This window comes from Staurois parvus, unplaced genomic scaffold, assembly GCF_062004578.1.
Source record: "Staurois parvus isolate SC_StPar_1 unplaced genomic scaffold, SC_StPar_1.0 ptg000526l, whole genome shotgun sequence".
Lineage (NCBI taxonomy): Eukaryota > Metazoa > Chordata > Amphibia > Anura > Ranidae > Staurois > Staurois parvus.
The window spans coordinates 351,947-365,607 of NW_028318322.1; the positions used below are offsets into that span (position 1 = coordinate 351,947).

At 42.5% G+C, this 13,661-nt stretch overlaps 2 protein-coding genes across 2 annotated transcripts in view; both read left to right on the plus strand.

Annotated features, from left to right (window-relative positions):
• The window catches only part of LOC149451659 (uncharacterized), a 285,430-nt gene that overhangs the window by 126,234 nt on the left and 145,535 nt on the right, over window positions 1–13,661 (plus strand). The window lies entirely within an intron of this gene.
• Window positions 1,137–2,337, plus strand: LOC149451662 (uncharacterized; the record flags this gene model as incomplete). The annotated part of the gene is made up of 4 exons (XM_089690347.1): window positions 1,137–1,241; window positions 1,331–1,564; window positions 1,644–1,850; window positions 1,974–2,337. Coding segments are annotated over 4 exons (699 nt in total), but the record flags the coding sequence as incomplete, so codon positions are not given.

Sequence of the window (13,661 nt, forward strand, 5' to 3'; positions counted from 1 at the left end):
TGTTGGCGCCATAAATCCTGTATAATAATAATAATATATAGTGTGGGAACCCAGATGAACCCCTTCAGTGGGAGGAGTTGATGATAATATATTTGCTCCCAAAGCTGGCCTACATGGTTCAGTTTTATCGTTCAGCCAGCGGGATGACCATAAAAACTGAAGCGATTCCCCCATCCACACATTGGAGGTGGATGGGGGAATCCTCCCCGCTGCACTCTTGTATTCTGACAATGGGGGGACTCCTCCGCTCTCAGAATACACAGATCAGCACTGAAGCTATTGGCTGCAGCCGCTGGGGGGAGTGGCTTTTATCCGGCAGTGGCCACACATGGATGGAAATGTGAGCGATCCCTGCTGAACCAGCTGAATTTCCATGGATCTATGGTCACCTTCAGTGACTTCCTCCCCTCCCCCTCATCTCCTTCATGATGGAAGTCATGCTGAGATCATCTCCCATTGGCTGAGCAATATTCTCATTTGTCTCTCAGCTCCTTCTTGCTATTCCTCGTCCTGCCTGTTGTTTCCTTGGATTGATTTTCTGTGTAGTGACCCCGGCTTGGTCTCTTGGATGCGCTCGTCTGTTGCTTGCCCTGACCTTTCTCCTGATTCCTGGATCTCCTCCTCATCTCTCCTCCATATCCTCTTACACAGCTTTTCTCCACACCTGCAGTGACCCTGGGGGGAGGAAACTTGGCACCAGAACGTCTGGAGATCATATGACATCACATTGCCTCCACCTCCCTCCCTGATAGAAGAGAGAAAGAAGAAGAAGATTCTAGAAGTCACCAGAGAGATCACTGAGCTGCTGACAGGAGAGGTGAGCGGTGCCGGGAATTCTGGGACATTCTCCAGTAACAGACAAGGGATGTGTCTGGATGGTGACTGTATCATTGTGTGTGTCAGGTTCCTATAAGGTGTCAGGGTGTCACTGTCTATTTCTCCATGGAGGAGTGGGAGTATTTAGAAGGACACAAGGATCTCTACAAGGACGTCATGATGGACAATCAGCCGCCCCTCACATCACCGGGTAAGAGGAGACTTTATTGTAAAGGAGAGAGCAGTACGGAGGATCCACCTAGATCCCCCATCATCTGATAAACACATAGAAACAATGGATTCAGTCAGTGTGTGTGTTTCCTACAGATGGATCCAGTCATGGGAACCCACCAGAGAGATGTCCCCGTCCTCTGTATTCCCGGGATTCCACACAGGAAGGTCACACCATCCCTCACCATCATCAGGTAGATGAGGAACAATCACTGATAGTATCATTAGGATCTGTACATTATCTGCATTGTTACCATTGATGGCATTTTTATTATATATTCAGAGTGGAAACCTGAGAGATCCTAAAGTTGAGGTTAAAGAAGAGATAAAAGAGGAGGAGGAGGAGGATGAGGATGGGGGGATGGAGGAGTCAGAGATTGCAGAAGAACACAAAGATCTGTACCAGGACACCATGGTGGAGTCATCCAGCTACAGGAACCCCCCAGAGAGATGTCCCCGTCCTCTGTATTCCCGGGATTCCACACAGGAAGGTCACACCATCCCTCACCATCATCAGGTAGATGATGACAATTATTGGTAGTTGTGATTTATACACAGCATGTTTGTTACAATGAATGTTTTATTATATCTTTCAGAGTGGAATCCTCGGGGATGATAATATTGATGTTAAAGAAGAGTATAAAGAGGAGGATGAGGAGTATGGAGTGATGGAGGAGTTTTCAGAAGGACACAAGGATATGATGGAGCCACCTAATACCAGGAACCCACCAGAGAGATGTCCCCGTCCTCTGTATTCCCGGGATTCCACACAGGAAGGTCACACCATCCCTCACCATTACAAGGTTGGTGGGATGGAGCATCTAGAACATGGATTCATGGAGACAATGTGTGGATTTTTTATGTGATGTCACAATATTAACGCTTATGTCTTACAGATGATATTTTCTTTTCTTCTCTTGATTTAGGGTGAAGATCTGATAGATATAAAAGTTGAGGTGAAATCAGAAGAAGAAGAGGCGTATGTGAGGGATGATCAGCAGTCTATGGAGGAGGATGGAATAACGGGGACATTTATAGAGGAGGACACTCCTACAGAGATCAGCACAGGTGGGTCATGAACACTAAATCCATTCCTCCACCCATACTGCTCACTGATTGGTCCAGAGTAGGGCGGGGACTGGGAGATATCAGCCTGTAATCCCCTGGTCACTTTCCTGAGCTGTGTTCCCCGTCCTGTATTCCTGGATTTCTCTCGGATAATCTTCCTTCTCTGTGCTGCAGACACAATTTATGTCTCTAGACTGGATTTATGGAGGTTCTGGGGATCAGCTGGCAGAAAAATGTTCATTTTTAGCACAGGCGTTGCTAGGATTCAACCTATGTCTGTAGCTCTTAAATGTCTTCGGTAATTTCTAGCCTCTGAGCTCAGGAGAAATAAAGCTCCGGACACCGAAGTGTGCAAGCTAAATCTCTGTTTAATACATGATAGCAGTTTTTACAAATTCAGAATGACCAATGATATATTGTAATGACCAATGAAATATTGTAATGACCAATGATATATTGCACTCTTATCAAGAGAGATAACAACCACAAATGACTGAAGACCACCATATAAGGCAGTTCCATTTCTACAGAATGGAAACTGAATTCATGAAACAAAGTTGTTACAAGTGGTTGTTAACACGAAACTACAGGTGCAACTCGAAAAATGAGAATATGTTGTAAAAGTTCATTGATTTCAGTGCAGCAGCTTAAAAGGTGAAACTAATATATGAGACTCATTCCATGCAAAGCAAGATAGTTCAAGCCGTGATTTGTCATCATTGTGATGATTATGGCTTACAGCTCATGAAAACCCCTCTCATGCCTACATTTCATAGGATATCAGGGATGACTACTAGCCAGTAAAGCATCACTGTGTGTCCCTCCCATGACATCCATTACTGGTACCCAGGTAGCTAACACCATCCTTCCTGTCCTTGGGGGGTCCATGGATTACAAGTTTTCCCACAACATACCTGGACTCCTTCAGTAAAATCTACTGATTGATCTTTCCATACTTGACTTACATTTGGGTTAGGGTAACCAACTAAATCTAGGTTAATGAAAACTCGACCTACTCCATAGTATTTCCTGTGGGATGCATTGTTAGGAATGTTTTCTATGTATTTTCCATCCATTCTTAGTAGTGTTTACTTGTACAAAGTCACCGTCCTCAGGTGCTTACCAGTGACATTAAGTTTAGACTGACTACAACATTCTTCTCCTTCATTTGATTTCCTGCCTAAATGAAAACACCATTCAGGTTCCATCATAACTCCCAACACTTCAGATTTCGGCCTTGTAGTAACATTTGTGAGGATAATACTCAGATTACCAATCAACATTGACGTCACATTTTTTGGTGCCGCATACAAAGGAATGTTCATAGTTTCAGGGTGGAGTATACTGCAAACCCAACAATTCTGGAATCCCGAGAGCTTGGCATACCTATACTTACATTTCAATAGTGACATATTTTCAGTCAATGATCTTTTCTGCTGCTTTTTTATTAGTCCGCTGTCATTTACGGTCTTATTGCTGTGACTACAGATTGGTGGCCATTCTTCTGGATGATAGTAGCAGTGACTAGCCCAGTAAGCCACTGAAACACTTATCACTGAGAGACAACCAATCAAAAGAAAGTTCCTCCAGGCTGTCTCTGGATGACGCAGCATTCTGGAGATTGAAGAACACTGGTAGGTCCGTCTCCTTTTCCTGTTCCGTCTGTTGCTCCTGGTTCCTTGGAGGTTCCGGGATCCTCTTTACTCTAGAAGCATGTATCCAGACGTTGGAATCAGCAGTCAGAACTGCAGTTCTCCTCACAGCCGTCACCATGGTAGGTTCTCCATACGGCGGATCTGTGGTCTTGTGTTTGTGAAGATTCTTAACCACTTCCTGATCTCCTGGCTTGTATGGGTGGGTTGGATCATCTGTGGGAGGAGGAAATGAGAGAGAGACATCACCATATACACCATTCAGCACCCTAATCAATTCCTGGACATATCTTTCTGGGATTAATTCTAAATCACCTGACATAACTACCAAAGGACCTCTTGTCCAGGGGGTGGGGAATGGCCTGCCCATAAGAATTTCAAAGGGGGAAAGCTTGGTGCCTTTATGTGGTGTCATCCTCATCTCAGCCAGAACAGCTGGCAAGTACGCTTCCCATCCCTTCAATGTCCCCCCTGTTGCCTTCCTTAGTTTTTCCTTCAGGGTCCTATTTGCCCGTCCTACCTGACCAGAACTCTGTGTGGTAGAATATGTGGAACTTCCAGTCAATGCTCATCAGTTTGGCTACCTGTTGTGTAACCTTTGATGTAAATGCTGGTCCTTTGTCTGAGTCTATACTGACCAGACATCCCCATCGAGGGATGATTTCTTTGTAAAGGATTTTATCAACGCTCCTTGCATCCTCTTTGTTACAAATGCTTCAGGCCAGCGACTAAAGCGATCCACTATCACCAGCAGAAACTTGCCTCGTCCACTATTAGGCATGTGTGTGAAATCAATTTGAAGTTCCACAAATGGTCCACTAGGTGGCACTAGATGATCATGTCTAACCTGATTGGGGTTTCCACCATTGTTTCTGATGCATGTAACACACGCCCTATTTGTTCTTGTGTCTGCTTAGTAAGATTTGGAACACAAAATCTTTTCTTTATTTCATCTTTCACTACCTGCCAACCCCGATGTCCTATGCCATGGAGCTGCGCTATAATGAGAGGAGCGCTGTGACGTGGGGGTCCTAGTATACCTCCTTTTGACATTAGACAATTACGTCTCATGTCAACTCCTTCTGTTGCCAGTATGCTACATCCTCTTCAGTAGCTGTATATTGCAGCTCCTTGAGAAGAGAATGTTCCGGTAACATAGGTGGATCTAAAATGGCCAATAGACATTTGTGAGTTTACAAGAGGTGTTGCTGTAGGGCGGCATTTTTAGCAGTGCAATCAGCAAATGCCTTGCCTTTAGCTACAAAATCAGAGGAAGATGTGTGTGCCTTACATCTAATTCCTGCAATGGACCTAGGTTTATGAATGGCTTCCAAAAGATTGTTTATTAGGTCCGCATGTGATACTCCTTTTCCATCTGCAGTGGAGAATCCCCTTCTCTGCCATATTTCACCAAAATCATGGACAACTCCAAAAGCATACGTAGAATCTGTGTAAACATTCACATCTTGATTCTCACAAAGTTCACAAGTCCTTGTTAGTGCAATCAATTCTGCAGCTTGGGCTGATTTGTGAGTGAGGGGTAATGCCTCCTGAACAATGTCAGGTAACGGGACCACTGCATACCCTGGTATAAAGGTATCATCAGAAGGTCTGGGACAAGAACCATCTACAAATATGTCCAGAGCTTCCGGAATGGGTGTTGTATGTCTATTCTGGGAGAGGTATCTTCATGTATGACCTGAACACAATCATGTTCCTCGGGTGGGTTGTCAGCTTGGGCTGATTTGTGAGTGAGGGGTAATGCCTCCTGAACAATGTCAGGTAACTGGACCACTGCATACCCTGGTATAAAGGTATCATCAGAAGGTCTGGAACAAGAACCATCTACAAATATGTCCAGAGCTTCCGGAATGGGTGTTTGTTGTATGTCTATTCTGGGAGAGGTATCTTCATGTATGACCTGAACACAATCATGTTCCTCGGGTGGGTTGTCAGTTTCACCATTTATCCCTAGCAAACAATTTAGCATAGCTAAGGGACCTGAGTTTGAACCTGCATATTTCACTTCCAAATTTGCAGTTGATGTCAAAATCACTTGATAACCGCTTGCCCTTTGTGCTGTCATGTGCTGCGTAGTGAGGTTCTTAAGGACATGCAGTACATGATGTGTGGTGTGAAGGATGGTTTTATGTCCCAGAGTCACACTCATTGAGTCTTCCACTGCCATGGCACAGACGGCCAGGGCTCTCAGACATGCCGGCATGCCCTGTACCGGACTTGGCACTACTTTTGAAAAATAGGCTACTGGCCTCGTGTCCTCCATGATCCTGAGTGACCACAGCCGCCATGGTTTTACAATTGTCATGAGCATACATATGAAAAGCAATATTGTAATTTGCTAAACCCAGAGCAGGAGAGGAAACTAATGAGGACCTTAAGGCTTGGTAGGCATTGGTGGATTCTGTGTCCCACTCAATAAGGTCTGAAGCCTCAGCCTTAGTGTGCTGCCTGAGTATGTTGTCATAATAGGAGCAGTCAGGTATCCATTAGAGACAATAGTTGACTATGCCAAGGAAAGAGAGCAGTTACTTTTTTGTTTTTGGGCGGGCAGACCTGTAATGGCTTGGATCCTGGACTGGCTCACCATTCTGGTGTCTTGTGACAGAGTGTATCCCAAGTAATCCACCAAAGTTTGACAATATTATACCTTATGCCTTGCCACCTTGTGTCCCTCTGTACCCAGAAAATTTAACAGAGATATACTGTCCTGCCTACAAGACTCCCTGTTGAGTGAACAAAGTAACAAGTCATCCACATACTGGAGTAACATGGAACCATGGCGGGGTGCCCAACCCTTTAAGAATTCCTGGAGGGCCATGGAATATACAGCCTGAGAATTCACATAGCCTTGGGGCAATCTGGCCCAGGTTAACTGTTTGTTGGCCAGAGTAAAACTTAACAGTATTTGTGTCTCTGTCAATTGGGATGGAAAAAAAACGCATTGCTTAAATCGATCACAGTATAACACTGCGTATCATGTGGAATGGAGGTAATCAGTGAGGGCACATCTGGGGCAATGGGTGCAATTGGAATAATGAGATTGTGAATGGCTCTGAGATCTTGCACTAAACGGTAAGTACCATCAGCTCTCTTCACTGGAGTTACCGGGGTGTTGTATGGGGAAACCACAGGTTTCAAAACACTTTCCTTGAGGAGCTTCTCTACTATTCCATCTACCATCTACTATTCTCTACTATTCCATCTACCATCTACTATTCTCTACTATTCCATATACCATCTACTATTCTCTACTATTCCATCTACCATCTACTATTCTCTACTATTCCATCTACCATCAATCTCCTTGTGACAAAGGATACTGCTTTTGGTACACTGGACCAACTCCAGGTTTAGGTCTGGCCTTGTAAGGTGTACAGGGAATATACCCTACATGTAACTTACTGTTGGCCCAGACTTCAGGCTTCACTTTGTCTAAATCTTCCATGCTCACAAAACAGTGAGATGACTCCATGTGCACCCCTCCCTTCTCACTTATCCTGATGATGGCCTTGAATTTTCCCAACAGATCTCTGCCTAGCAAATTCACAGGGCATCTTGATATGGTCTTGAAAGAATGTTTCACTATGGAACCTTTCCTGTGAGAATCAGAAACACACAAAGGGGGAGTCTCCCAGGTTTTGGCACATGTCCCAGTAATACCAATTGAAGGTTCACATTCTACTCTTGTTCCTTCACAATGATCCCCCCTTAAACTGGACCTGCTAGCTCTCATGTCAATTAAGAAATCCATTTTTGTGCCATCGACCATTAGTGTAATTTGGGTCGCTGATCATGGCTAGCAGCCATTTGGGGGAATGCCAAAAAAGGTGTAATCATAAATATACCTTCTTCATTGACTGCCATGATAACATTCATTTTACTAAGTAAATCTCTTCCTAACAGACTATCTGGGCAATCAGGGATTACAGTAAATTCATGACAAATAATCTGTTCCTCCCTCTTTTGTCAGGGTCCCCTTGCACAGGCAAAGGGGAGTCTTAAAAGTTGGGAGAACTGCTCCACTAATTCCCATCGAAGGTTCACATAATAAGAGTGGTCCCACATCATTTTCTTCCTTTTTAACTGAACGAGTTGAACCCGTGTCAACTACAAACGCTAATATTTTTCCTACTACTCTTAGAACCATTAAAGGTTCCTGTTCAGGAGTATATGAGACAACTGGACATGTGAGGGAGCTATTGCCTTTGAGACAGCCCTATTGTGGACCTTGGTTCTGCCAACTGATCGGGTACTTGACGAATGGATTTCTGCACTTTGTCTCCTGTGGTATGGATTTGTTCCCTCTAAGTTGTGGGCAATCCTTCTTCCAATGACCTTCCTGTCCACATATAAAACACCTGTCATCTTTGGGTCTCCCACCTCCTCTACCTTTATATCCTTTTCTCTCCCTGTTTCCATTTCTACTTCTTTCTCTGGGATTGTAACTATGTTGTAATTAGAGATGAGCGAATCGAACTAGGCGAACCGGAATTCGAGTCGAATTTCAGGAAATATTCGATTCGTGTCGAAACCGAAATTTTGCCTACTTCGGGTGCGCGAATCGAACATTTCCCGATCAGCCGGCAAAAGTGTCCCTGCAGTGAGCTCCGCTATTTCTGACAGTTCTCTGACAGAAGGAACACATGTTTAGCGGTTGAAACATTGTATCTATTAGTTTACATTTAGGATACAGATGTTTCAACCACTGTACATGTGAAGAAGTTGTGAGAGAACTGTCAGAAATAGAGGAACTCTGCACATACACTTTTTGCCGGCTTGGAATTATTCTTCTTTTCATCCTACTTCTTCTTCATCCTCAGAAGAAGAGGATGAGGATGAGGATGAAGAAGAAGAAGAAGAAGAAGAAGAAGAAGAAGAAGAAGAAGTAGGATGAAAAGAAGAATAATTCCAAGCCGGCAAAAAGTGTATGTGCAGAGTTCCTCTATTTCTGACAGTTCTCTCACAGCTTCTTCACATGTACAGCGGTTGAAACATCTGTATCCTAAATGGAAACTAATAGATACAATTTGTATCTATTAGTTTCCATTTAGGATACAGATATTTCAACCGCTGTACATGTGAAGAAGCTGTGAGAGAACTGTCAGAAATAGAGGAACTCTGCACATACACTTTTTGCCGGCATGGAATTATTCTTCTTTTCATTATACTTCTTCTTCTTCTTCTTCTTCGTCTTCTTCTTCTTCCTCATCCTCATCTTCTGAGGATGAGGATGAAGAAGAAGAAGAAGAAGAAGTAGGATGAAAAGAAGAATAATTCCAAGCCGGCAAAAAGTGTATGTGCAGAGTTCCTCTATTCTGCAGATACACTTAGAGGAGCTCTGCAGATACACTTAGAGGAGCTCTGCACATACACTTTTTGCCGGCTTGGAATTAATCTTATTTTCATCCTACTTCTTCTTCTTCTTCTTCTTCTTCTTCTTCTTCATCCTCATCCTCATCCTCAGAAGAAGAAGAGGATGAGGATGAGGATGAAGAAGAAGAAGAAGAAGTAGGATGAAAATAAGAATAATTCCAAACCGGAAAAAAGTGTATGTGCAGAGCTCCTCTAAGTGTATCTGCAGAGCTCCTCTAAGTGTATCTGCAGAATAGAGGAACTCTGCACATACACTTTTTGCCGGAAACCGCTGTATGGAGTGAATGTCTCAGAACTGTCAGAAATAGACTATTTATGACAGTTCTGGGACATTCACTGCATACAGCTGTTTTAACCGCTGTATGGAGGGAATGTCATGGAACTGTCAGAAATAGACTATTAATGACAGTTGTGGGACTGTCCTTCCATGCAGCGGTTGAAACATTGTATGTATTTGTTTCCATAAATGGATCCATTTATGGAAACAAATACATACAATGTTTCAACCGCTGTATGGAAGGACAGTCCCACAACTGTCATTAATAGTCTATTTCTGACAGTTCCATGACATTCCCTCCATACAGCGGTTAAAACAGCTGTATGGAGTGAATGTCCCAGATCTGTCAGAAATAGACTATTTATGACAGTTCTGGGACATTCACTCCATACAGCTGTTTTAACCGCTGTATGGAGGGAATGTCATGGAACTGTCAGAAATAGACTATTAATGACAGTTCTGGGACTGTCCTTCAATGCAGCGGTTGAAACATTGTATGTATTTGTTTCCATAAATGGATCCATTTATGGAAACAAATACATACAATGTTTCAACCGCTGCATGGAAGGACAGTCCCACAACTGTCATTAATAGTCTATTTCTGACAGTTCCATGACATTCCCTCCATACAGCGGTTAAAACAGCTGTATGGAGTGAATGTCCCAGAACTGTCATAAATAGTCTATTTCTGACAGATCTGGGACATTCACTCCATACAGCTGTTTTAACCGCTGTATGGAGGGAATGTCATGGAACTGTCAGAAATAGACTATTAATGACAGTTGTGGGACTGTCCTTCCATGCAGCGGTTGAAACATTGTATGTATTTGTTTCCATAAATGGATCCATTTATGGAAACAAATACATACAATGTTTCAACCGCTGTATGGAAGGACAGTCCCACAACTGTCATTAATAGTCTATTTCTGACAGTTCCATGACATTCCCTCCATACAGCGGTTAAAACAGCTGTATGGAGTGAATGTCCCAGATCTGTCAGAAATAGACTATTTATGACAGTTCTGGGACATTCACTCCATACAGCTGTTTTAACCGCTGTATGGAGGGAATGTCATGGAACTGTCAGAAATAGACTATTAATGACAGTTCTGGGACTGTCCTTCAATGCAGCGGTTGAAACATTGTATGTATTTGTTTCCATAAATGGATCCATTTATGGAAACAAATACATACAATGTTTCAACCGCTGCATGGAAGGACAGTCCCACAACTGTCATTAATAGTCTATTTCTGACAGTTCCATGACATTCCCTCCATACAGCGGTTAAAACAGCTGTATGGAGTGAATGTCCCAGAACTGTCATAAATAGTCTATTTCTGACAGATCTGGGACATTCACTCCATACAGCTGTTTTAACCGCTGTATGGAGGGAATGTCATGGAACTGTCAGAAATAGACTATTAATGACAGTTGTGGGACTGTCCTTCCATGCAGCGGTTGAAACATTGTATGTATTTGTTTCCATAAATGGATCCATTTATGGAAACAAATACATACAATGTTTCAACCGCTGCATGGAAGGACAGTCCCACAACTGTCATTAATAGTCTATTTCTGACAGTTCCATGACATTCCCTCCATACAGCGGTTAAAACAGCTGTATGGAGTGAATGTCCCAGATCTGTCAGAAATAGACTATTTATGACAGTTCTGGGACATTCACTGCATACAGCTGTTTTAACCGCTGTATGGAGGGAATGTCATGGAACTGTCAGAAATAGACTATTAATGACAGTTCTGGGACTGTCCTTCAATGCAGCGGTTGAAACATTGTATGTATTTGTTTCCATAAATGGATCCATTTATGGAAACAAATACATACAATGTTTCAACCGCTGCATGGAAGGACAGTCCCACAACTGTCATTAATAGTCTATTTCTGACAGTTCCATGACATTCCCTCCATACAGCGGTTAAAACAGCTGTATGGAGTGAATGTCCCAGATCTATCAGAAATAGACTATTTATGACAGTTCTGGGACATTCACTCCATACAGCTGTTTTAACCGTTGTATGGAGGGAATGTCATGGAAAATAGACACAGAAATAGACTATTAATGACAGTTCTGGGACTGTCCTTCAATGCAGCGGTTGAAACATTGTATGTATTTGTTTCCATAAATGGATCCATTTATGGAAACAAATACATACAATGTTTCAACCGCTGCATGGAAGGACAGTCCCACAACTGTCATTAATAGTCTATTTCTGACAGTTCCATGACATTCCCTCCATACAGCGGTTAAAACAGCTGTATGGAGTGAATGTCCCAGAACTGTCATAAATAGTCTATTTCTGACAGATCTGGGACATTCACTCCATACAGCTGTTTTAACCGCTGTATGGAGGGAATGTCATGGAACTGTCAGAAATAGACTATTAATGACAGTTGTGGGACTGTCCTTCCATGCAGCGGTTGAAACATTGTATGTATTTGTTTCCATAAATGGATCCATTTATGGAAACAAATACATACAATGTTTCAACCGCTGCATGGAAGGACAGTCCCACAACTGTCATTAATAGTCTATTTCTGACAGTTCCATGACATTCCCTCCATACAGCGGTTAAAACAGCTGTATGGAGTGAATGTCCCAGATCTGTCAGAAATAGACTATTTATGACAGTTCTGGGACATTCACTGCATACAGCTGTTTTAACCGCTGTATGGAGGGAATGTCATGGAACTGTCAGAAATAGACTATTAATGACAGTTCTGGGACTGTCCTTCAATGCAGCGGTTGAAACATTGTATGTATTTGTTTCCATAAATGGATCCATTTATGGAAACAAATACATACAATGTTTCAACCGCTGCATGGAAGGACAGTCCCACAACTGTCATTAATAGTCTATTTCTGACAGTTCCATGACATTCCCTCCATACAGCGGTTAAAACAGCTGTATGGAGTGAATGTCCCAGATCTATCAGAAATAGACTATTTATGACAGTTCTGGGACATTCACTCCATACAGCTGTTTTAACCGTTGTATGGAGGGAATGTCATGGAAAATAGACACAGAAATAGACTATTAATGACAGTTCTGGGACTGTCCTTCAATGCAGCGGTTGAAACATTGTATGTATTTGTTTCCATAAATGGATCCATTTATGGAAACAAATACATACAATGTTTCAACCGCTGCATGGAAGGACAGTCCCACAACTGTCATTAATAGTCTATTTCTGACAGTTCCATGACATTCCCTCCATACAGCGGTTAAAACAGCTGTATGGAGTGAATGTCCCAGATCTGTCAGAAATAGACTATTTATGACAGTTCTGGGACATTCACTGCATACAGCTGTTTTAACCGCTGTATGGAGGGAATGTCATGGAACTGTCAGAAATAGACTATTAATGACAGTTCTGGGACTGTCCTTCAATGCAGCGGTTGAAACATTGTATGTATTTGTTTCCATAAATGGATCCATTTATGGAAACAAATACATACAATGTTTCAACCGCTGCATGGAAGGACAGTCCCACAACTGTCATTAATAGTCTATTTCTGACAGTTCCATGACATTCCCTCCATACAGCGGTTAAAACAGCTGTATGGAGTGAATGTCCCAGATCTATCAGAAATAGACTATTTATGACAGTTCTGGGACATTCACTCCATACAGCTGTTTTAACCGTTGTATGGAGGGAATGTCATGGAAAATAGACACAGAAATAGACTATTAATGACAGTTCTGGGACTGTCCTTCAATGCAGCGGTTGAAACATTGTATGTATTTGTTTCCATAAATGGATCCATTTATGGAAACAAATACATACAATGTTTCAACCGCTGTATGGAAGGACAGTCCCACAACTGTCATTAATAGTCTATTTCTGACAGTTCCATGACATTCCCTCCATACAGCGGTTAAAACAGCTGTATGGAGTGAATGTCCCAGATCTGTCAGAAATAGACTATTTATGACAGTTCTGGGACATTCACTCCATACAGCTGTTTTAACCGCTGTATGGAGGGAATGTCATGGAACTGTCAGAAATAGACTATTAATGACAGTTCTGGGACTGTCCTTCCATGCAGCGGTTGAAACATTGTATGTATTTGTTTCCATAAATGGATCCATTTATGGAAACAAATACATACAATGTTTCAACCGCTGCATGGAAGGACAGTCCCAGAACTGTCATTAATAGTCTATTTCTGACAGTTCTATGACATTCCCTCCATACAGCGGT